This window comes from Nomascus leucogenys, chromosome 2, assembly GCF_006542625.1.
Source record: "Nomascus leucogenys isolate Asia chromosome 2, Asia_NLE_v1, whole genome shotgun sequence".
Lineage (NCBI taxonomy): Eukaryota > Metazoa > Chordata > Mammalia > Primates > Hylobatidae > Nomascus > Nomascus leucogenys.
In genome coordinates, this window is record NC_044382.1 from 26,770,214 (window position 1) to 26,796,248 (window position 26,035).

General features: G+C 41.5%; 1 protein-coding gene across 3 annotated transcripts in view; it reads left to right on the plus strand.

Moving 5' to 3' along the window:
• The first annotated feature begins 5,352 nt into the window (after window positions 1-5,352).
• The window catches only part of GLRA1 (glycine receptor alpha 1), a 110,398-nt gene continuing 89,715 nt past the window's right edge, over window positions 5,353-26,035 (plus strand). For all 3 annotated transcript variants that reach the window (XM_030826139.1, XM_030826143.1, XM_030826152.1), the window contains exon 1: window positions 5,353-5,709. In XM_030826139.1, the coding sequence (XP_030681999.1) occupies window positions 5,654-5,709 (56 nt within the window). In that variant the 5' untranslated portion in view covers window positions 5,353-5,653. The remainder of the gene's footprint in view (window positions 5,710-26,035) is intronic.

Consider the following 26,035-nt stretch of genomic DNA (forward strand, 5'->3'; position numbering starts at 1 on the left):
ATCCCATACGTCTTTGTGGACACAGTAGGAGATGAGAGACCCAATGAGAAAAACTGACTGGGCCAGACACAGTGGCTCATGCCATAATCCCAACACTTCGGGAGGCCAAGGCAGGCGGATTACCTGGGGTCAGGAATTCGAGACTAGCCTGGCCAACATGGTGAAATCCCATCTCTACTAGAAATACAAAATTAGCCAGGTGTGGCAGTGCACGCCTATAATCCCAGCTACTGGGAGGGAGGAGAATCTCTTGAACCCAGTAGGTGGAGGTTGCAGTGAGCAGAGACCGCGCCACTGCACTCCAGCCTGGGAAACAGGAGCAAAACTCCATCTGGAAAAAAAAAAAAAAGAGAGAAAAAGAAAGAAAAACTGACTGAATAAACATGAAATAACATGTAAGGGCAGATGAGAAGAAAGTAGAAAAAAGAGGCAGAGATAGTTTGAGAGAAAGATGGAAATGAGGCACAGGGAGATCGCTAAAAGTCTCTCATGAACAGTAAGCTGTTACAGCACCAAGTACAAGTATAGACTTGGCTACAAAAGAAAATTGGGGAGTCTCTGGTCTCTGAGCAGGTCAGCTTTGATATGAAGCATTTTTCATCACAGATCTTACCTCCTCTTCTGTTATTTTAGGTCTCACCGACAAAAGGTAGGGAACCATGACCTGAATGATAGGAGTCCTCCAATCTAGATTCGGTTTTGTTGTGGTACCTTAAGCCAGTCATTCCCCTTTCCTGGACCCTGAGTAGCTAGTAAAATGGGAGGAAAGGTCTCTTAGTATTTTATGCATCTATTCTTTACAACTAAAATTCTGGCGTCACTGAGATCCCCCAAGTAGTTCTGGGGTCCCTTCTTTAAAGGATAAAGAACACATAATAGCTTTGCAAAAAAAAAAAAAAAAAGTAACAAGAGCATTCTGGATTAGGATTATAAAGAGCTGGCAGCAAGCCTCTAATTCTTTGGAGAAAAGACTTCCACAGTCCCATTTTCAGGCCTTTATTCATCATACTACAATACAATTAGGCAAGCTGCTCAGTTGTTCCAAATATCTATCTGTCTTTGCAAAGTATCATTCAGGTCTGTCAAAGCAGTGTTGAAACATACAGCACTCTCCTCTGTGAATGCCATTATGGACAGAGGCTTGGCATTATATTAATTACATTAGTTGGCTCAGGACAACATAATCTCACCTGATTAACAATATTCCTTACTCTCTTTCTCCTGTATTTGTGTCCTCTGCCTGAATCTTTTTGTTCTTTTGTTTATTCACTCATTCATCCTTGCAATAAATATTTACTGAGCCCGTAGTATCTGATAGTGATATGTAATATATATCAGTATATATTAGTAATAAAAACAGGTAACTCCCTTCCCTCATAGATTTTCCTGACTTTCTTTCTGCACGCCCTTTATCTTAGTTGAAACAAAAAAAAATCGTTGAAACACTCTTTAGCTATAATTAGGGTACTTGTGTTCTTGTCCCAGCTGCGCTATGAGTCTAAGGGGTAAGTCTATTAACCCCTCTGTATATAATTTTCCTCTTCTGTACACAAAGGTGTTGAACAAGACTATCTGAAAGAATTTCTCACATGGACTTTTTCAGTAGCTCCTAACTAGTCTTCCTGCTTTCATTGTGCTCCTGCCATCCCTGAAATTTTATTCTTGGAGGTAGTACCTGCTCTAGTCCCCAACTTCCTCTCTAATCTCATCTTGGATTTTATTCTTGGAGGTAATACCTGGTCTAGTCCCCAACTTCCTCTCTAATCTCATCTTCTATCACTATTCCCTGCACTCACTCTGTCCAGGCACACTGGTCTCCATGCTGTTTCTTGTACACTCCAAACATACTCCCCTCTCAGGGCTTTTACATTTGCTTTTCCCACTGCTTGGAAAGATTTCCTTACTGGCCTCCAAGGTTCACATGACTCATTCCTTCACTTCTTTCAATTACATAAATGCCTTTTCAGGAGCCATTCTCTGATCTGATCACCTTACATAAAATAGCACCTCCATGCCACTCTCTGCCCTGCCTTTTTCTTTTTAATTCTTATGACTGCCTAACTCATCACATATTTCCTCGTTTGTCTTCTGTCTTCCTCCAACAGAAGATGCATACCATTAGAATAGGGCTCCTGGCTTGTTTTGTTCCCTGCTATATCCCCAGTGCCAAGAATAGTACCAGATACACAGTAAATGCTCAATAAATGTTTGTTGAATGAATAAAATAATGAATCTTTTCTAGTAATGAAATAAGTCTCACCATGTGTCAAAATTCATTCATACTTAGTAGGGTTCAAATCTGCCTACTAGGACCTATAAGAGACCAGTCAAGTATTAGAACTATACTGGAGTCAGACTACACAGAAAAGTTACCAATAGAAATGAACCATTAGCTTAAGCCAATCCATTCCATTCCTTGAAGATTTTTGTTTCATAGCATGGTAAGCTACAATAAGATTAGATTTAAATATTTATTCTATGCAGTTTCTTGCAGTGAGAAAAGTGGCATTACTACCCTCATTTCACTTAGGCCTGGAGTTTAGTCATTTATCCAACATAACCAACCTTTTTGAAGCAGAGATAAAATAAGGACATAAATCCCTGACTGCCAAGCCCACAGTTGTTTATTTTCAATAGTGACCTAAACAAGAACAAAAAGATCTGTACAGGCATAAATATGTGATACGTAGGGTAAAAAGTGTAGATTAACATGAGGGACTCTTCCCACTGAACTTCTGAAGCAATTGCATGTTCCAAAAGTTTATCTTACGTACTGCTTATTTTATACACTATCAGTATATACTGTGCTGTTTATCTTATATACTGTCATATCCCCAATACTTGGCACATGCTCATTTCATGTGTGCTGATTAAATGAAAGTATCAGCCTCATAGTAAACAGAGGCCTATTAACAAACAGGTGCCCCTCCACCACCCCAGGTAATAATTACTCTTACCTCCTGCACAGGCCACAGCCTTGGAGCCACTCACACTCATGAACAGCAACACACACACAGCACCCCTTGAAGGAAAAGAAAAACAAATTTCCACATACTGCATCACACCTGGCTATGCAGGTATTTCCTAGTCAGATGAGGGACCAGGACAAAATTGCCAGCTTACAGCTTGTTTCAGTACTTCTAGGAGCACCACAAAGACACACATAGATACATACACATCTATGTGTATGTGGAGAAAGACCCATTTACACACACAAATGTACAAATACACATATGCATATCAAAATCACTTGAGAATTAGGCACAATACAAATCATAAATAAATTTGTATACACAGTAACATATAAGCTGGTTTTGCCCTAGCATGCTCACAAATGTACACAAACACATACACAAAGATAATACTTACCTCAAGGTTTGACTGTGAAAAGTAAATGAGATTATGTGAATTCACAGTAGTTCCTGACACATAGAAACCATGCTAATAAGGGTTAGCTCTTGATTACATATATAAAAATACATATATTATACATTATATTTAAATTTGTATCTGACTCATATTAATATAACCTTAAAATTAATATAACCTTCAAAACAAAATTTCCTTTTCAGTCACTACTCAGAATATCATGGAAATTCTAGATTGTGGGAGCCAATAACAGAACCGGTAGTGTGGGGTATGCTATTGTAGTACGGGGGAGGGGAGGGGAAATCCTGCTGGTGGGAGGCTAGTAAACAAGACTTTCCAGATCTTTTTGCTTGGGAGAAGGCCTAGCCTTGGAGGGAGCTGAGCTGATGAGTATTCTTGGGAGATCAGCCAAAGGAGTTTCTAACGTTATTGGGTAAGGGGGAGGGGTTGTCCTCTCTCAGTAGCCTTGGGAGAGAGAGTCCCCAGAGTCCCAATGAGTTCAAATCAGCCAGAAAATCCTTTAAAGTATTTATCCTATAGTCCCACAGCTTGGAGAAAATCTGATTAACTCCATCTCCTCAGATGGGCTTTAGAGTGAAATGTATAGCTGGTTTCTAAGATTCAAATAAGGTGGGAAAACAGAGGAAGAAAAAGCAGGGAATGTGTGTCATAACACATCCCTGTGTGTACAACTTGGCTCTGCCATCAATTTGAAGCAAGCCACAGCTCTGTGAGGCTCAGTTTCCCCAGCATATAAAAGGCAAATAAAACTGTCTCCTGTCCAGTTGGAAGAAAGTGTTTTTATTCCCTCTAAAAAGGGTGTCAGCCACAACACCTCCCACTCAACCCTGGAAACTGCTCAAAGAATTTATCTCGTATTTCCCTTCTACGGTGACCCTGGAGGGGGTCTTTATCCACCAGACTTTGTTTTGGATATTCCTGCTTTCTTTCTGGGGCCAAATATTATAACTTCAGAGCTCTTTTAAAAAAAATCAGGGATCTGGTTCAACTCTTCCCTTTTAAAAGGATAAATTGAGCCCAGAGCACGTCTTAACTAGGAACCATATGTTTTACTCACAAACAACTGCATTCTTTAAAAATCAAGGCAACCTTTTGAGAGACCTAGAGAGATTAATTCCATAACCTCTCTCACCCCACCGCTTACACGGAAAGAAGCTTGGGGGTAGGAGGGGGATTGCGCAGATCTCGTCCAGCACTCTAAGCGTTAAATTCAACCCGGAGTCTAACAGGCTATTGGCCGAATACCGGGAGAAGATCTGGTTTTGGTAGCCGCGGGCCAATGAACACCTCGAGTGGGAGGGTTTGAAGATACTAAGGAGTTTTCCCCCCTTTTTTTTCCTCTCAACCCCCTCCCATCGGCTATCACCCCTCCCATCCCCCACGCCTCCAGTTTGTTAAATTAATGCAGTAAGAAAGTCTGAAGATCTGAAGGAGTCTTGACCAAGGGAAGATGAGCGAGCTCAGAAAACCGAGATGCATCTGAGGCATTGGGCTCCTGAGCCCCGCGGGGTAGTCATGGACCCCGGTAGCCCCTGAAACTTGCCCTGGGCTCTCTGACGCCTGCGGCCCCGAGCAATGGGACACCTTTTCTGCAGTGATCATAACTTATTCGGCGGGGACCAGGAAACAGGAATAGCAAGGCGACAGCAGACCCGCATAGAGGCAGGAGAACGAGATTCCGAGACTGGATTGCGATGCGCCAGCCTGGCACACTCTCCGAGATTTAACTGAAGGCAGCGCCGTCAACCTCTTTCCCCTCGCCCCTAACCCCCTCAGGCCGGCCCAGAGCCATAAAGCTCTGTTCTCTTTACCCAAGATGCTCGCCCAATCCAACGGTCCGAGGCCAGCGCTCTGATCTCCACAGAAGATTTTTTCCCTTGCATGGAGCTGGCCGTTTAAACAGAAAAACAGGGGTAAAAAAAAAAAAAAAGGAAATATACCCACCCCCAAACGTGCCTCCCCAGCGCCGCAGGGAGCCAACAGACACGCTGGAGTTTAGCAAACAGCAATACTCTTCGCGCTCCTGAAAAGCAGGGCTGGACGCTCTCCGTGGTGCTGAAACGCCTCGCAGCCGCCGCTGTCCGTGGTATCTACGGCCCCCTCGCTCCAATTTCCCCTGGGGCTCTCCCTCCGCGCCCCTGTTTCCCGCCTCCCCTTAACATCTGGATTATTTTTTCAATAGCGCTTTCTGGTTTTGTAAGTGCCAATTTGAAACATTTTTGCCACCATAACTCGTGGACTACAAAGCACAAGGACCTGAAAAATGTACAGCTTCAATACTCTTCGACTCTACCTTTGGGAGACCATTGTATTCTTCAGGTATGCAATTTCCTACTGACCACATTGCTCTGATGAATGGGGGAAAGAGTACGGAGGCTGCCTCTGTCCGTGGTCCCATCATTTTGGGGAAGAAGGGTGCTGTATTCCACCGCAATCGGGTCCTTCCATCCCCCGTCTCCCTTCTCCCCCCTCCCGCCCCCCGCCACCCACCCCACCCCCGCCCGCAGGGTGTCTGGCTTGTGCGTGGAGGTCTGAGACAGTCTCTGTTCTGGCAGCTGTCTGCCTGTTTCTTACGATTTGTTTGTCCTTCTGTCTGCTACACCCCCCCCTATTGGTCCCCAGCCCCACTGCATGTTGGCTGTCACTCAGCTGAGGACTTTAAGGGGAAGCTTTAGGAGTTACTCAGTTTAATTAGGACTGCATTCTCCCTAACCGCAGTGCCGAAAACCTCAGCTTTCCCGTCTGAGAGCCAAGTGACAACTAGCGGTGACGGGGAAGGTTGCACTCAAACTCGCTGGACACAGAGCATTTCATTTTCTCTCCTTTTTTGCTGTTGTTTTCTTTTTCTGCGAAGAGGGAGGGGAGTTACTAAGGCTGAGTGCTTGGAAACAATAGTATTATAACCTCACTGTGTAAAGCCCTGAACTTGGGTGCAGAATGGATCTATTTAGGAACATACTGAGAAACATTTCCCTTTTGAAACTTTGACTGCCTCTTTCACCAACCCACCTTTCCAAACTCTGTTAGATGCAGATCCTGAACTCATGAGCAATCCTCATTTGCTTTGTTTTTTAATGTATTCTCCCATCCACTGTCTGTTAGGTTAAAATTTTCTGCCTGAAGGCTTGTTTTTCTTATGTTAGTAGAAGCGAAAAGTGAAAAATCACCTCTTTAAGAAGCATCGAAATAGATAGTCCTTTTGTAAGTGTGTGAATCATACCATCTTCAGAGATGGCTATGACAAATTCCACTTATACGAATTGAAAAAATTATTCTTCTTCCATGACATGCAGGAATCATTAATCTTCCTCATTTTAGATGCCTGCCTCTCATATTTACTGTGGCATTGGATTAACAGTCATTTGAAAAACCCACTCCAAATTGATTTTAAAAATAAGTGGTCACCAAATATTATCCTCTCCCAACATAAAACAGCAAATAATTTTTGTTTTCTTACACTTCATAGGAATTGCTGGTTTGACTAATCTGTTGGCTGGTTTATTAAATGAATGACACCTACCCTCAAATAGTAAGTTTCTGTATTTCAGCCTCTTTTCATGTCTTTCTCTTGAGATGAAGAAAAGGCATGCCCCCTTATCTGAGATACCCAATGCTAAAGCTTCTAATCTCCAGTTCAAATAATTATTTTGTAGGCCACAGAGTCCTGACCACAGAACAGAATGCAAATAGTCAGAGAGTCAGAGAGAATGAAAAAGTACAACAATCCAGGGCCTTATGAAACGTATCAAACTGTGGCTACTTCATGGGGGAAAGGGCAAGAAGTATTCTATTAATAATACGAGATCCTTTATCCCCTGCATATTTAATAGAACTACAAATGTATGGAGGTTGGGTACTTTGTAACATTTGTATGCAAATTGATTCTCTGTTTGGTTTACAGGAGACAGAACTGAACCAGAGAGATTAAAGAGCAAATTAATAGAACCAAGTACATCTTTTTCCCCACACACACTCTCTCTTTTCTTCTTGATGAGCAGTATACATGCTTGATTTTCCTCTCCAGACATTGTCTTTCACAAAAGGGAGACTCAGCCTAAAAGATCCGGATTGTAGTCATTTTGATAAGGTTATGAATCCATTGTGTTAATTCTTCAACTAAGCTGGTGGTGGCCTATCAGAAAACATCATTCTACATCTCTTTCCCCTACGTGTGTGAATGCACACATGAGCTACAATGGATGTGGGATATAATTCTGTGTGTTTATAAGGAAAGAAGGGTTACAACTGTGGAGAGCTGGAAGTGTGGGTGGCACCACCGCACTTTCAAAATACAGGAATGTCTACTTCATTAGAGGAGTAAATGTTTATTTTTGAAACATAATACAGATAATAATTGAACTCAGGAAATTCAGCAATTTTTCAGAGAGATTAAAAAAGGTCACAAGGAAGTAAAGTGAGTAGATTGTATTTGTTCAATTGGTATTTTCATTTCTAACTCACTCATTTTTAAAATTCCAGGTGAAAATACAGAAGCATTATAATGTGAGAACTTATTAGAATGTATTTGGGGGTAGATGGAGGCTGGCAGCTCTCTAGCAGGTTCCATGTGAATAAACCCTTCTTCCCCAAGGGATGGGTGCTGTGTTGGAATGGCCAATCCAATCATCTCAGTCACCCAGGCACTCCTTAGAATAAATGATGCCAGCTGCTAACCTTGTTGGGGAAGTCGGGGGCTAGGAAAGGCTCTCAATAACAGACGTGCTGCATCAGCACATAACCAGCGAAATGGCAATAACAGCAAAACAAACCAACAAAAACAAAAATTGAGCGAATGAGGCAAAAATCCCATATGGTACCAACACAGAAGAGGAACTGAGGTTTTAGAAAGGGAGACATGGGGTCCTGGAAGACAAAAAGCATTGCATGCTCATCAACTGTGTCTTCATAAGTAAGATCGGGTGATTTGGCTAAAGTTCCTGATCTGATATTTTTAAAACCTATGGTTCTAAAATTCATTAAGTGGCATTCTGAGAGTCAATAACCTAAATGTTTTCCCTTATTTTCAATTGAGAATGGGGCCCTATAGCCAGACTGGTCAAAAATAGTAGGCAAATTTTTTTAATGGTAGAAGCACGTTTCTTTCAAATGTCCTTTCAAGCCGAAGTGAACTTGGCTTTGATCCCCAGAGCCCTTACAGAGGCTTATGGCTGGGACAGGCCCCGTATGACCCCAAAATTCTCTTGCCTTCTGAGCAACTCAAACAGACACATGTTTCTCAAGCTCTGTGCTATTGACACTTTGAACTGGGTAATTCTTTGTTATGGAAGTTGTCCTGGGTATTGTGGGATGTTTAGCAGTATCCCTGGTGCTAGTAGCACTACCTCCCTGAGTCATGACCATCAAAATATGTCTCCAGACCTTGCCAAATATACATCCTGGGCAGAGGGGAGACAAAATTGTCCAAGGTTTCAAACCACAGTACAGAATGACCACATTTTTAATCAGCTGCTCCAATGTAGTAATTATAATGAGGAGGAAATTCTAGCTTCCTTGAGAAAATGCCCCTCATGAAATATACAAAGCACCCTGATAAAACAAAAAGGGACCTAGCATGTGCTTGAGAAGGGAATAAAGGCAGGAAGATGAACCAAATCTAATCCCTGGGTGGTTTTCCCAAAAAATGATCAGCTTTTCTTTAATGTGCTACTTCCCTCTTCCATCCCAGTAGATGCTTCCTTGCACTGGATTTTGTACTGAATATGCCACTCAACTGCTAACAAAGGTCATCAGAACCTTGAAGGAAAGATGTTTCTATCCACATTAGGATCAAAAGGAAAGTGACAAATACATTGTTTCATATCTCAATCCTAAAGAAAAAACCTACCCAGTTGAAAGGTGAATGGGCTTTTCCTTGAGGTGGCCCCTGTGGCTTCTCCATCTCCAGGCTTGTCAAGAAGGGCAGATGACTGTCTTGATTTTTCCCTTCTGGAAGGAGAGCTGTACTCTATCTTGAATCTTACCTGCTGCATTTTGGCACTGCAGAATGTGTCTAGGAGTTTCTGACATGGCCCAAGGACTTTTCCCCAAGGAATGAAGTCCCTTGGGCAAGTTTGTATTAGCATCAAATTAAGTATTTGATTAATTAAGAATGCTTAATATTAAGCATTTTATATTAAGTATTCTTACTGCAAATAACAAAAAGGGAGTCTACTCCCTTTTTGGGCTTAGGAACCTTAAAAAAGAGAAAAGAAAATGTTGTGATTTTGCTCCTGAAGGACAGCTTGGACAGGGACCCTAGGCTGGTAAATGGAGTTATGAATCAGCACATGACTTCTGCATATTTGCCAAACTGGTAATGACCTAAGCAGATGATATTCAGGAAATTGTTTTCTTTAGATTGCCTTATGAAAGAGGTTATGGCCATGTGGTGCAGTGGAAAGAGAAGTTGGGCTATAATTTGAGAACTCCTGCCTCTAGAGTCAGCTCTGCTTCCATCCCATAGCATGGGCATAACAAGTCTCTTCCTCTAATGGGGACTCAATTTTCTTACCAATCAACTCAAATGAAGGAATCTGACACTTCTACGTTCTCTCCAACCCCTAATAAGATCTTTGTCAAAGGCAGGGGCCCATACCCACAAAGGTTCAGGATGAATTGACCAGTGGTGATGCTGCCCTCATTTCTTCACCAGAAACTTGTTTATCGTGTGCTTATGTGTCCAGTCAAAAACTAAGCACTCTGCAGGGACAGATGCCATAGTCCCTGTCCTTGCAGAAAGAAGAGACACTGCTCCCTTTAAAGGTACATTAAAATCCTTTTTTCCTCCTTCAGAGGACCCACAGATCTCCCCTCCAGGCAGCCTGTACGTGCATCCTGCGACAGCATCACATTTTTGTGGGCATCATTAACTTTATTTCCTTCATCAGCTGGCAGAAGCCAGCATGATTTTTAAGATGGATGGCACAGTCTCCCTGCCTGGCCATCTTGAAACTATTCTGCAGGTTTGCGTTAAAGAAAGAGGCTTTGGCCTAAAGGGAAGCAGACCTAGGATCCAGAATTTAGCTAGTGGCATTACCTTGAGAGGGTTCTATGACCTTTCTGGCTCTCAGTTTCCTCAGCTGTAAAATGAAGAGATTTGGCCAGTCACGTTCTAAAATCACTTTTAGCTGTGCCAGTTTCGGATATCTTCTCCCCATCTCTTCCATGATAGCACAGCTTTGGTTACAGCTATTGCAGTATATTTCAATTATTATAAGAAATAGCCACATCGAGGTATAGTCAAGCTCAAAGATCTGAAAGAATTGAGGACTTCACTAAGCAATTCACTTTTTGGAGAGGTATCCCGACCTGGACACGATTATTGACAGATCCTATACATATGTCAGTTTCTGTGGGAAATGTTTATCATGACGAGAAAACATGATGCCTGATCACTATACTCACAGATCTGAAAAACAGTGTGAGAAAGAGAGACCAAACATTTCTGTACTTTTTATCAATGATTCTGTTTGGCTTTTTTTCCCTCATAAAGCCTATGTTTTTTTGTTTTTTCAAAAAAAATTGTTTACCAGATACCATTCATCATTAACATATTTTTCCCATCTTTATTAATCAAAGGCACATGTAACTGCCAGAAATACTAAATACCATGGGATAAGCAATGTCGCCACACTGAGTTGACCTAAGAAAAAACAAAAGTAAAGATATGCGATTCTTTTTAGTTAATCCAGAGAGCCTTGTCAGAAATAAATATGCAATTTGTTAGAGCCTTTGAAATGTTTAAAATGCACTCTGAGTCCTCATTACTATTTCATGAATCTCCTATGTACCCACGGACCCCATATTGGGAAACATTAGATTTGATTTATTCTATATAGCTCCAAGAGAAGAATCAGAGTAAATTCATAGATTTTTTTAATGCACGCATACAAATTTGGACTCAATATAAATCAGAACTTTCTGGTAGCTCTTTCAAATGGTACTGTGGACTGCCTCAGTGGTAGTGATGGTGTCTGTCAGTGGAAGGGTGCAAGCAGAGACTGGACGTCCACCTCCCAGGAAAGACATACAAGGAATTCAAGCTTCTTTTGCAAATTGAGATTTGTAATTTGTTGCAGAAGAGTTAATGAAATGCAAGTCAGAGACAATCCTTCGCAATTCTATATTCCCTCCTTTTCTGATTCCCAAATTGCTATCTAATCTTTGTAAGCTCTTCGAATTATGACATGAATACCCACTAACTGGGATCTTTTTCTTCTTAAAAGTGGATTGGATAATTAATAAATTGGACAATGAACAGACAAACACCATGCAACAAAGAATTATTAAAAGGAAATCACCTTGGTTATGTAAAAGCCTGGTTTTAAGAAATGAGAAGGGCCTCAGAATGAGCCAGAAAAAAACTACCAGAAAATGCACTTGTCCACGGACAAGGCCACAGGAACCGATGGTGTTCACAGGACTGACGGCCTCTCAGCCTTGAACTCCAGCTGTCTCCCTGAACCAACTCCCTGTAAAGCCTAACACACAAAATGAAAACACTATACAGCCAGCCAGCAAATTCATTCAGAAAGCACATTAGAAGGGAACAATGCCCAGAGATGCTAGGGAGAGGGGCTTATCCACACAGTGCCTACGCTTTGTAATGCAAGCTCTTACAAGGGGTACTGAGGCCCCAAAGCTTTTGAAACTCCTTAAAAAGGATCCCTTTGTGATTTTCTGAAGTTGATATTGTCCAAGTCTCCTGAGGCTAATTCAGTGCAATTAGATTACCACTCTCTGCCTTTGAATTGGTGTGTTTTTCAGTGTCCATTGCTAAATTAGTTTACCGTCTTAACAGGGAGCTGCCGACAATCATTAATACCAGCCGTGAAATGGGCAGCAGCCCTGGGCAGCATGCTCTCTTGCCTCATATTCTGGGCAACCCACAGGTATATGGAGAACAAGCCTCTGCTCCCTTTCTCACAAGTACATTCCCAACTCTTCCACCTGTTCACCCACAGAGAATCACACTTTCCTTCAGAGTGTCTTGAGTATCAACAGAATCATGGAATCTTGGGGTAGGAAGGACTCTTAGCTCTAGAATTCAACGGCTGTCAAAGTTAGCTGTAAGGGACTTGTCAAAAAGACAGATTCCCAAACATTTGTTAAGAGGACAGATCTTACATTAAGAATTCTTACTGCAAATAACAACAATAATAATAACAAATATATAAAAGAGCAAGAGGAAACTTTTGGGAGTGATGGATAGGTTTATGGCATACTTTATGGTGATGGTTTCATGAGCATATACTTGTCTCTAAACTCATCAAGTCCTAAATATGTACAGCTTTTTGTATGTCAATCACACCTCAATAAAGTGGTTTTAAAAATTAAATAAAATACAGATTATGAAAATCATATCAAACTACTGAAACAGAATCTCTCAGAATGGGGACCCAGAAACCCATAATGTCAACAAGAGTCTCTAATTCAGTGCTTTTCAAACTTCAGTGTCCAGGATCACCTGAGGATCTGCTAAGATGCAGATTCTGACTCAGGAGGTCTGGGGTAGGCCTGAGCATCTGCATTTCCAAAGTGCCCAGAAGATTGATGCTGTTGCTTCCTTGGACCAAAGGTTTGCACAGCAAGGCTCTAGATCATTCTGACTGAGAACCCCTGACATAGATCAACCCTTTTATTTTGCAGATGTAGCAGGGATAAATAACTACCTCAAGTTTATAGAGTGGGTGACAGAGCTCTCAAAGCCATACATAATCTCCAAACTTACTCCCCTACATATCATCTATAGAGTCCATACACCCTAACTCTGCCACCGCACTTTCTTTCCTTCAATCCTCTCACACTCCGTCCTTTCTTATAAACATAAACACACTCACCCTTCCAGAGGGTTCCTCAGGGAGCTATCCCTATCCCCAGACCGGTGGCCTGGTCTCTGAAGTCCTGGTGCACCAAAAGCTCTCATTCACACAGCTGGGAACTCTGTGTGACACTAAATAAAGAGAAGGGGCATCGGGGCAATGAGTTTTAAATCCTGGCCCTGGGACACAGCAATGAGAGTCTGTCAGGATTGATAAAGGAGGTGAATCAAGATGGTCAGAAGGAGAGGGTATGTGGTTTCTTTCTCCAAAGATGATCTCACTTACCAGTCTTCCTGTGTATGTTGTACTCTCAACTTTGCATAGCTAGAGGCTTGCTTAGGACTCCCAGATGTTCAGAGACCACTGCCACATTCTACCACCTGTCTGACCTCAGGACCATGATCTTCCTTTTTCTCTATCCCTTTAACCTGTCAGCCTTTCTGCAAATCATGTCAGTATTTTATACACCAAATAGAGTAACTATTATGATCTTCAGCCTTTTGAGAGCTGCGTATTTATTGCTGTGTGCTCAGTTCTGCAACATTTGCCAGCTCCAGAGGAATGCGGCAAGGCTGCTGCAACCCTGGCTGCCAGGCAGATTTGCAGTACTGTCTTATAAAAAGCACTTCACAGGTTATAGCATGTTTTATATCCATGATCTCATATAAGCTGCCCAATCACCTTAAAAATTAGATACCGGACAATGGTTAGTATCCCCATTTTAGAGCTGAGAAAACTAAGGCTTAAAGAAAAAAAGGTGATTTGCCTTTTGGTAACAGCAGGTAACCATGCTGTTATTCTCAGAGTAAAACCAGGATTCAAATACAGATCTCCTTGCTCCTCCCTCACCATACTGATACATAGAGATGGACAGATAGATAGAGATATATTTATGCAGCCCCTTTGAGCTGGTACAGCTGTCAGTCTAATAACCCTCCCCCTCTACCAATGGATAACAGGGGTGGAAAGAAGCCTAGAAAAAAAAGAGCTGGAAATTTTTCATTGGCCTTTGGTTTGACAGAGCTTTGTTCTTCCTACACTTGGCCAGATAGGCATTTATTTCTCTGTCCTTGATCATGTTTAACTGCACAATGTCTGCATACATTACCTTTTTAAGAAATTATAATACTACACCAAAGCCTGAGATCCCCTTTGATAATGACCTCTAGGTCCCTTTCAACTGTTATCCTTTTTGATAATTTTTTATTCATATATATTATATATACATTACAACATATACAATCATTTCATGGAATCATATTTTCTATATAATTTACAATTTGTTTTGTTCACATATTAACATATCTTGGGAAGCCTTACCTGTTGAAGCCTACAGTTCTACATCATTCTTTTAACCACTGCAGAGCATTTTATGTTGTGAATGTCCCATAGTTTTCTAGCCATCCCCTATTGATGAACACTTATAATTTTTCTAATTTTCCCACTGCAATCAGTGCTGCAATAATTACAGTGTACCTACAACTTTATGAACACATGTGGTATTTCTCCAAGTAGATAATAAGAACTAGGAATGAAATTGCTGGGGTACAGAAAAAATGCATCTTATATGTTGATAGATAACTGCAAACAGATATTCCTTTCTTCCTGAGCCTTCTCTTCTGCCTTCCCTCAGGATGCCCCATCTCAGCCCCAACTGCAAGAACTCATTAAAAATAATCATTAGCATTTATTGAGTGTTTACTGAATGCTAGATACTATGCTAACAACATCATATACACTACCTCATAATTCTCAAAAAAACACTATTATGTTCTATTATAACAGTACTATTCTATCCCTATTTTACAGGAGACAAGACTGATACATAAAGAGGTTATGTAACTTGCCAAAGGTAAGACAACTAGTAAAAGGCAGAGCTAGGATTCAAAATTGGGTGTGACTGTAGAAAACACTCCTTTCACCATTACCCTGCCACTGTTACTCTAAGAATGAACCAGGGGGAGGAAGGAGGAGACTAGACTGGATGAGAGAGATGAAAGATATGAATTTACCTCTCTAGAAAATCAAGAGCGCATCTCTTGCAGGTGGTTCTGGATAGTTAAAAAGTTATTAACATGCATCTGTAAGTAGATATGAGCTTTCAATCTCTATCCTTGACATACAAGAGAAATTGCATGAGCTCCCACCCCCATCATAAAGTGTGTGGTTAGAGCTCTGTCAAGGAGTAAAGACGGTCAGCCACTGAACGTCCTTTCTCCTTTGTCCCACCTGCCTTGTGACCAAGATCATTTCATTGAGAAAGCTAGCTAGGATTGAGGGGGGAGAATTTCTGACTGAGTCAGGAGGTCAAGAAGAAGGGCAGCATAGTCTCTGGCCCAGGAACAGAATTTTTAAAAATCTTCATCCCTTATACTCAGATCAAAGACATTTTTAGCTGTGTTCTGTAACCCCCAGACACACAGGAGTATCCCCAGTCTCCCTTATCTTCTGTATGTGCCCAACCTCAAGCACTAAAGGTCTCACCGCATGCCCCAGATTTACCACTCCCAAAGCAGACCTTCAAAGCAGGTTTCTCATAACATCTCTATGCCAGAAAACCACATCCAGCCCAGACAAGGCAGGGGGAACAGAAAGGGCCAATCCTCCACAATAGCCATTGGCATCACCCCTAACATGGCCTGCGGAAAACTCAGGCAATGCTGTCTCAGACATCTGTTTTCAATAGCTCTCTGAGTGACACCAGAGACATTTTCCAGTGTGTCCCTACCAGCCCTATTGCCATTAGAGAAAAAGAATACAGTAGAAATAAAGTCTCCTAATATCAGCTCTTAAAATAGACCTGCTGGTTTGTCATTTTGTTTTCCTTTATTTTGTTTTTTACACTACAGATATGTATTTGTTGTAAAATATTAAACAGCATAGGGAGATATGTTTGAAACTAAAATACATGTAAATCTTACTTCCTAGAATAAATCACTTAACAGTTTGATATTCATTCTCCTAAATGGTTTTAATAACATAATAACAACAAAAACATGAGTGCGTCCTATGTGCCTGACACCTTTCTAAGAGCTGGATAGAACTTAACCCATGTAACCTTCAGAACAATCCTATAAATCATACACTATTATTCATTTCATTGTACAGATGAGGTTAAATCATTTTCCTAGGATCACCCAGCTTGGAAGTGTCAGTGTGGGATTGGAATCCAGGAAGTGTGGCTTCAGAGAGCCTTTAGCTGCTGTGCTACTGTAGTAAGCTGCTTCTGTTTTACAAAAACGGGATGATTCTAAACACCATGTTTGGCAACTTCTCTTTTATCACTCAGGAATGCTTTGTCAGTGTGCATACGGATCTACCGTTGTGCTGCCCTTCTCTTGAAAATGCCAGGTTTTAATATAATACAAAACTCTCAGCATGCCACACACAGCCTCCACTGCTATTTCCAACTCCTTTACTTCATACAAACTGAATTCCAACCCAAAATGGATTTCTCATTTTCCATAAGCAGTACATCCATAAGTCTCACCTCTGTATTGTAACTCATATTGTGCCCTATACTCTCCATAAATCTGGAAAAGCTTCCCCCTCACTGCCGTAAAAGACACACCAACCAGTTCTAGGTTCAAACTCCTCTGATTTTGAATCCTGCCTATGTTACTTCCTTGCTGTATGGTCTTGGCAGTTTGCTCAATCTTTCTGAGCCTCAAGTTCCTCATCTTAAAAACTGAGAATAACAACTTCACTGATAGATACACGAAGTCCCACTTCAAACACATTTTCCTATCAGAGCACAATCCCTTAACAAATGGTAATTTCCTGTCCTTCTCTCTGAGATGCTATCCACGCCTTAAGACCCATCTCTAGCATCATTTCCTCCATGAATTGTCCCTGGATTGCCTCTATGCCTAGCCCCAACTGGGCACGGACTCTCCTTCCTAAATCCTCTTGGAAATATAGGCATTATTCTTAGCACTCAGTTTGTTTAAAGGGACCTTACATACATTTGGGTGCCCTTCTAGCTTTCCTGTTGGATTGTAAGCCCCTCAAAGATTAGAGCTTAATGAATTTCTTGATGCATGTGAAAAGCAAACAGGAAGAAAAGGGAAAGATCCCCTAGTGCTCTTCAAAGTTTTCAGCTTACTCCACTACTCCCTCATAGATAATGTCATCCCAGGGGTTCATGTATATCAAACACTCAGTGTTTGTTAAATCAAATTGCTTTGTCCCCACATGCCTGCTCTCATCCTCCTTCTGTTGGCTCTGCAGAAGCCCAGGACCTGAAAGATTCCAAACAACCAACCCTAAAGCACTGCTGTATCTCACCATGACCCCTTTTTGCTCCAAGAAATGAGTCACAGTGAGAATGTGAGCTAGATATGGCAGCGCAGCCCTGGTTCCATAGCTGTTGCAGTGAGTTGCTCACTCAACCTTACCCTTGCTCTCTGACAGAGCATGTCCAAACTCCGGGCCTCTCAAAACATCTGAGCCATTGCAGATAAGGTTGCTCTTCACCATCACCAAGTCCTGCGGAGAAGCCCCTTCCATAAGACAAGGAAAACTTTCTAAAATAATTTTAAATATGAAGAAAGTATGGACTTACCTCAGTTAAAGGTAGTTTCCTCAACGTGACCTAAAACATCTAGTAGGAAAAAAAAAAACAGTCTTCAAAGGAGCCAAATAAGAGACTGCATTATGCCCAGAGAGAGGGTGCTTGAATCAATGTATTGAATATGGCTTGGACTGTAAAAAGCTATGCCTACTTAAAAAAGGAGGTGATACGGCCCAGTAAAAAATGTAATGCTCCATGCTACCCAAAATTGTACAGCCTAGATATTAGAGCCTAAGATTTTCCTTCCCCTGCAAATTCTGCTCTAATTGTAACTAGTCTCAGCTATTCCATGCCTAAAATGAGATGGAACTATGTAAAGACTATGGATCATTCCAGCTGTCATTGCCTAATTCTTAAACTAAGTTGGCATATTGAAGGCCCAGCAGTTAAAAACTCTAGCTTGGGGCCAGGCGCAGTGGCTCATGCCTGTAATCCCAGCACTTTGGGAGGCCAAGGCAGGCGGATCACGAGGTCAGGAGATTGAGACCATCCTGGCTAACATGGTGAAATCCCATCTCTACTAAAAATACAAAAAAAATTAGCCAGACGCAGTGGCAGGCACCTGTAGTCCCAGCTACTCGGGAGGCTGAGGCAGGAGAATGGCGTGAACCTGGGAGGCAGAGCTTGCAGTAAGCAGAGGTAGTGCCACTGCACTCCAGCCTGGGCAAAAAAGCGAGACTCTGTCTAAAAAAAAAAAAAAAAAAAACTCTAGCTTGGGAATCAATCATACATATTCCGAAGTCCTAGTTATACTACTTGCTATGTGTATGCCTTGGAGCAAGATTATTTTTAAGATTGCTAAGCCTCAAGTTTCCTCATCTGTTAAATGGGAATTATAATTATCCCTTCCTGACAGATTATCATAAGTATTAAAAGGGAGAGGGCATATAGTTGGCATTGCATATGGCACACAGCAAGTGTACAAAGCAGGAAAACTGCTGCTACTATAATTAAAGTAGGATAGGTGCAAAGTGTTGTGGGAGCATACAAAAGAGCCTGATTAACTCTGTCTGGAGGTGGGAGACGGTATAAATTGAAGACATTTCACATGACTCAGGATAATTAAACTGGGCCATAAAGAATGACTAATTTACCAGGTAGGCAAAGAGTAATAGGAGAGTGAGGCAAACAAAGGAAAAATGCTTGCAGAACAGTTAAGCTGAATGATGTTGAGCTCAAGGCCACTGGGTAAGCCAGGCATCCACCCTGCTACGTTGGCTCAGTCCAGTCCTGCTCTGCCCTATTCTCTCCCAATGGGCTTTCTATCAATTAGAAGCCTGGCTGAGAGAGAATAATTTGCTCAATATCCAAAAAAAATGTATTAATTCCTATGATAACCAGGAGTTGTTCTAAGTTCTGGGGATAGATACATTGAGGAACAGAGTCATGGTCCCTGCTCTAACACACCTTAACTTCTAGTGGGGGGTACAAACAACTAAACAAATTGAGAAACTATAGAATTGCAGGACGTAGTAAGTGCTATAAACCCAATAAAGCAAGAAAGAGTGACAGAGAACAGTCTGCTATCAACTCCACGCTCAGGGTGCCTACACTTTCATACATCTCCATTATCTCCCTTAAGCCTTATATTATAGGAGATGGGCAGGTTGGAGAGGACTGTTTCTTGTTATAGTTGAGGAAACTGAAACCCTGAGGGGAAAAATGATTCATTCAAAGTCAAACGGGCAGTTAGTTATCATGGGCAGGCAACCTCATTCCATGCAAAAAAGTCAAAAATGGCCAGGATGAATGATTACGAGGAGTGGAGAGAGAAGGGAAGGCAAATAGCAAAACAGTCTGTACAGTAGGATCCCATTTTTACTTTTTATATGTATTCATGTTCTCTTATGGGGAAAAATTCTACAGAAATGGACTGAAAACTGTTTATAGTTGTTATTATCTCTTGAGAATGAGACCATGGGGAACTTTTATTTCCTGCATTAAATATTCCTGTAATACTTGAATGTTTTACAACAATACAGTATTACTTTTGAAAAGCCGGAAAATATATTTTTTAATAAAAGAGGATGCCAGAGAGTATGGGCATTCAATCAAACTTAGAGCCCACCTTAATAAAAGGCAACCTGTACCAGGTAGGAAAGAAAGACATTTGGAGTCACCCAAACCAGTGCCATGTTGATTGTGTTTTCTCTAAATAAAAACCAGCCTAGACTGGGGGAGGGGTGCCCGTCATTGCCCAGGCTTGCTTAGGTAAACAAAGCAGCCAGGAAGCTCGAACTGGGTGGAGCCCAACACAGCTCAAGGAGGCCTGCCTGCCTCTGTAGGCTCCGCCTCTGGGGGCAGGGCACAGACAAACAAAAAGTCAGCAGGAACCTCCACAGACTTAAATGTCCCTGTCTGACTGACAGCTTTGAAGAGAGTAGTGGTTCTCTCAGCACGCAGCTGGAGATCTGAGAATGGACAGACTGCCTCCTAAAGTGGGTCCCTCACCCTTGAGCAGCCTAACTGGGAGGCACCCCCCCAGTAGGGACAGACTGACACCTCACTCGGCCGGGTACTCCTCTGAGACAAAACTTCCAGAGGAACTATCAGACAGCTGAATTTGTGGTCTCACAAAAATCCACTGTTCTGCAGCTACCACTGCTGACACCCAGCCAAACAGGGTCTGGAGTGCACCTCTAGTAAACTCCAACAGACCTGCAGCTGAGGGGCCTGTCTGGTAGAAGGAAAACTAACAAACAGAAAGGACATCCACACCAAAAACCCATCTGTACATCACCATCATCAAAGACCAAAAGTAGATAAAACCACAAAGATGGGGAAAAAACACAGCAGAAAAACCGGAAACTCTAAAAAGCAGAGCACCTCTCCTCCTCCAAAGGAACGCAGTTCCTCACCAGCAACGGAACAAAGCTGGATGGAGGATGACTTTGACGAGTTGAGAGAAGAAGGCTTCAGACAATCAAACTACTCTGAGCTACGAGAGGAAATTCAAAACAATAGCAAAGAAGTTAAAAACTTTGAAAAAAAATTAGAAGAATGGATAATAGAATAGCCAATGGAGAGAAGGGCTTAAAGGAGCTGATGGAGCTGAAAGCCAAGTTTCGAGAACTACGCGAAGATTGCAGAAGCATCAGTATCAGATGGGATCAACTGGAAGAAAGGGTATCGCTGATGGAAGATGAAATGAATGAAATGAAGCAAGAAGGGAAGTTTAGAGAAAAAAGAATAAAAAGAAATGAACAAAGCCTCCAAGAAATTTGGGACTACGTGAAAAGACCAAACCTACGTCTGATTGGTGTACCTGAAAATGACGGGGAGAATGGAACCAAGTTGGAAAACACTCTGCAAGATATTCTCCAGGAGAACCTCCCCAATCTAGCAAGGCAGGCCAACATTCAGATTCAGGAAATACAGAGAATGCCACAAAGATACTCCTCGAGAAGAGCAACTCCAAGACACATAATTGTCAGATTCACCAAAGTTGAAATGAAGGAAAAAATGTTAAGGGCAGCCAGAGAGAAAGGTCGGGTTACCCACAAAGGGAAGCCCATCAGACTAATAGCTGATCTCTCAGCAGAAACTCTACAAGCCAGAAGAGAGTGGGGGCCGATATTCAACATTCTTAAAGAAAAGAATTTTCAACCCAGAATTTCATATCCAGCCAAACTAAGCTTCATAAGTGAAGGAGAAATAAAATATTTTACAGACAAGCAAACACTGAGTGATTTTGTCACCACCAGGCCTGCCCTAAAAGAGCTCCTGAAGGAAGCACTAAACATGGAAAGGAACAACCGGTACCAGCCACCGCAAAAACATGCCAAATTGTAAAGACCATCGAGGCTAGGAAGAAACTGCATCAACGAACGAGCAAAATAACCAACTAACATCATAATGACAGGATCAGATTCACACATAACAATATTAACGTTAAATGTAAATGGGCTAAATGCTCCAATTAAAAGACACAGACTGGCAAACTGGATAAGGAGTCAGGACCCATCAGTGTGCTGTATTCAGGAAACCCATCTCACGTGCAGAGACACACATAGACTCAAAATAAAGGGATGGAGGAAGATCTCTCAAGCAAATGGAAAACAAAAAAAGGCAGGGGTTGCAATCCTAGTCTCGGATAAAATAGACTTTTTTTTTTTTTTTTTTTTTTTTTTTTTTGAGACGGAGTCTCGCTCTGTCACCCAGGCTGGAGTGCAGTGGCGCGATCTCGGCTCACTGCAAGCTCCGCCTCCTGGGCTCACGCCATTCTCCTGCCTCAGCCTCTCCGAGTAGCTGGGACTACAGGCGCCTGCCACCACGCCCGGCTAATTTTTTTTTGTATTTTTAGTAGAGACGGGGTTTCACCGTGGTCTCGATCTCCTGACCTCGTGATCCGCCCGCCTCGGCCTCCCAAAGTGCTGGGATTACAAGCGTGAGCCACCGCGCCCGGCCTAAAATAGACTTTAAATCAACAAAGATCAAAAGAGACAAAGAAGGCCATTACATAATGCTAAAGGGATCAATTCAACAAGAAGAGCTAACTATCCTAAATATATATGCACCCAACACAGGAGCACCCAGATTCATAAAGCAAGTCCTGAGTGACCTACAAAGGGACTTAAACTCCCACACAATAATAATGGGAGATTTTACACCCCACTGTTAACATTAGACAGATCAACGAGACAGAAAGTTAACAAGGATACCCAGGAATTGAACTCAGCTCTACACAAAGTGGACCTAATAGACATCTACAGAACTCTCCACCCCAAATCAACAGAATATACATTTTTTTCAGCACCACACCACACCTATTCCAAAATTGACCACATAGTTGGAAGTAAAGCTCTCCTCAGCAAATGTAAAAGAACAGAAATCATAACAAACTGTCTCTCAGACCACAGTGCAATCAAACTAGAACTCAGGATTAAGAAACTCACTCAAAACCGCTCAACTACATGGAAACTGAACAACCTGCTCCTGAATGACTATTGGGTACATAATTAAATGAAGGCAGAAATAAAGATGTTCTTTGAAACCAACGAGAACAAAGACACAACATACCAGAATCTCTGGGACACGTTCAAAGCAGTGTGTAGAGGGAAATTTATAGCACTAAATGCCCACAAGAGAAAGCAGGAAAGATCCAAAATTGACACCCTAACATCACAATTAAAAGAACTAGAAAAGCAAGAGAAAACACATTCAAAAGCTAGCAGAAGGCTAGAAATAACTAAAATCAGAGGAGAACTGAAGGAAATAGAGACACAAAAAACCCTTCAAAAAATTAATGAATCCAGGAGCTGGTTTTTTGAAAAGATCAACAAAATTGATAGACTGCTAGCAAGAATAATAAAGAAGAAAAGAGAGAAGAATCAAATAGATGCAATAAAAAATGAAAAAGGGGATGTCACCACCGATCCCACAGAAATACAATCTACCATCAGAGAATACTACAAACACCTCTATGCAAATAAACTAGAAAATCTAGAAGAAATGGATAAATTCCTCGACAAATACACCCTCCCAAGACTAAATCAGGAAGAAGTTGAATCTCTGAATAGACCAATAACAGGTTCTGAAATTGTGGCAATAATCAATAGCTTACCAACCAAAAAGAGTCCAGGACCTGATGGATTCACAGCCGAATTCTACCAGAGGTACAAGGAGGAACTGGTACCATTCCTTCTGAAACTATTCCAATCGATAGAAAAAGAGGGAATCCTCCCTAACACATTTTATGAAGCCAGCATCATCCTGATACCAAAGCCAGGCAGAGACATAACCAAAAAAGAGAATTTCAGACCAATATCCTTGATGAACACTGATGCAAAAATCCTCAATAAAATACTGGCAAACCGAATCCAGCAGCACATCAAAAAGCTTATCCACCATAATCAAGTGGGCTTCATCCCTGGGATGCAAGGCTGGTTCAACATACGCAAATCAATAAATGTAATCCAGCATATAAACAGAACCAAAGACAAAAACCACATGATTATCTCAATAGATGCAGAAAAGGCCTTTGACAAAATTCAACAACCTTCATGCTAAAAACTCTCAAAAAATTAGGTATTGATGGGACGTATCTCAAAATAATAAGAGCTATCGACGACAAACCCACAGCCAATATCATACTGAATGGGCAAAAACTGGAAGCATTCCCTCTGAAAACTGGCACAAGACAGGGATGCCCTCTCTCACCGCTCCTATTCAACATAGTGCTGGAAGTTCTGGCCAGAGCAATCAGGCAGGACAAGGAAATAAAGGGTATTCAATTAGGAAAAGAGGAAGTCAAACTGTCCCTGTTTGCAGATGACATGATTGTATATCTAGAAAACCCCATTGTCTCAGCCCAAAATCTCCTTAAGCTGATTAGCAACTTCAGCAAAGTCTCAGGATACAAAATCAATGTACAAAAATCACAAGCATTCTTGTACACCAATCACAGACAAACAGAGAGCCAAATCATGAGTGAACTCCCATTCACAATTGCTTCAAAGAGAATAAAATACCTAGGAATCCAACTTACAAGGGATATGAAGGACCTCTTCAAGGAGAACTACAAACCACTGCTCAGTGAAATAAAAGAGGATACAAACAAATGGAAGAACATTCCATGCTCATGGGTTGGAAGAATCAATATCGTGAAAATGGCCATACTGCCCAAGGTAATTTATAGATTCAATGCCATCCCCATCAAGCTACCAATGACTTTCTTCACAGAATTGGAAAAAACTACTTTAAAGTTCATATGGAACCAAAAAAGAGCCCGCATCGCAAGTCAATCCTAAGCCAAAAGAACAAAGCTGGAGGCATCACGCTACCTGACTTCAAACTACACTACAAGGCTACAGTAACCAAAACAGCATGGTACTGGTACCACAACAGAGACATAGATCAATGGAACAGAACAGAGCCCTCAGAAATGATGTCGCATATCTACAACTATCTGATCTTTGACAAACCTGACAAAAACAAGAAATGGGGAAAGGATTCCCTATTTAATAAATGGTGCTGGGAAAACTGGCTAGCCATATGGAGAAAGCTGAAACTGGATCCCTTCCTTACACCTTATACAAAAATTAATTCAAGATGGATTAAAGACTTACATGTCAGACCTAAAACCATTAAAATCCTACAAGAAAACCTAGGCAATACCATTCAGGACATAGGCATGGCCAAGGACTTCATGTCTAAAACACCAAAAGCAATGGCAACAAAAGCCAAAATTGACAAATGGGATCTAATTAAACTAAAAAGCTTCTGCACAGCAAAAGAAACTACCATCAGAATGAACAGGCAACCTACAGAATGGGAGAAAATTTTTGCAACCTACTCATCTGACAAAGGGCTAATATCCAGAATCTACAATGAACTCAAACAAATTTACAAGAAAAAAACAAACAACCCCATCAAAAAGTGGGCAAAGGACATGAACAGACACTTCTCAAAAGAAGACAGATATGCAGCCAAAAAACACATGAAGAAATGCTCATCATCACTGGCCATCAGAGAAATGCAAATCAAAACCACAGTGAGATACCATCTCACACCAGTTAGAATGGCCATCATTAAAAAATCAGGAAACAACAGGTGCTGGAGAGGATGTGGAGAAATAGGAACACTTTTACACTGTTGGTGGGACTCTAAACTAGTTCAACCATTGTGGAAGTCAGTGTGGCGATTCCTCAGGGATCTAGAACTAGAAATACCATTTGACCCAGCCATCCCATTACTGGGTATATACCCAAAGGACTATAAATCATGCTGCTATAAAGACACATGCACACGTATGTTTATTGCGGCACTATTCACAATAGCAAACAGTTGGAACAAACCCAAATGTCCAACAACGATAGACTGGATTAAGAAAATGTGGCACATATACACCATGGAATACTATGCAGCCATAAAAAATGATGAGTTCATGTCCTTTGTAGGGACATGGATGAAACTGGAAAACATCATTCTCAGTAAACTATCACGAGGACAAAAAACCAAACACCGCATGTTCTCACTCATAGGTGGGAATTGAACAATGAGAACTCATGGACACAGGAAGGGGAACATCACACTCCGGGGACTGTTGTGGTGTTGGGGGAGGGGGGAGGGACAGCATTAGGAGATATACCTAATGCTAAATGACAAGTTAATGGGTGCAGGAAATCAACATGGCACGTGGATACATATGTAACAGACCTGCACATTGTGCACATGTACCCTAAAACCTAAAGTATAATTAAAAAAAAAAAAAAACTAAAAAAAAAAAAAAAAAAAAAACCAGCCTAGAGGC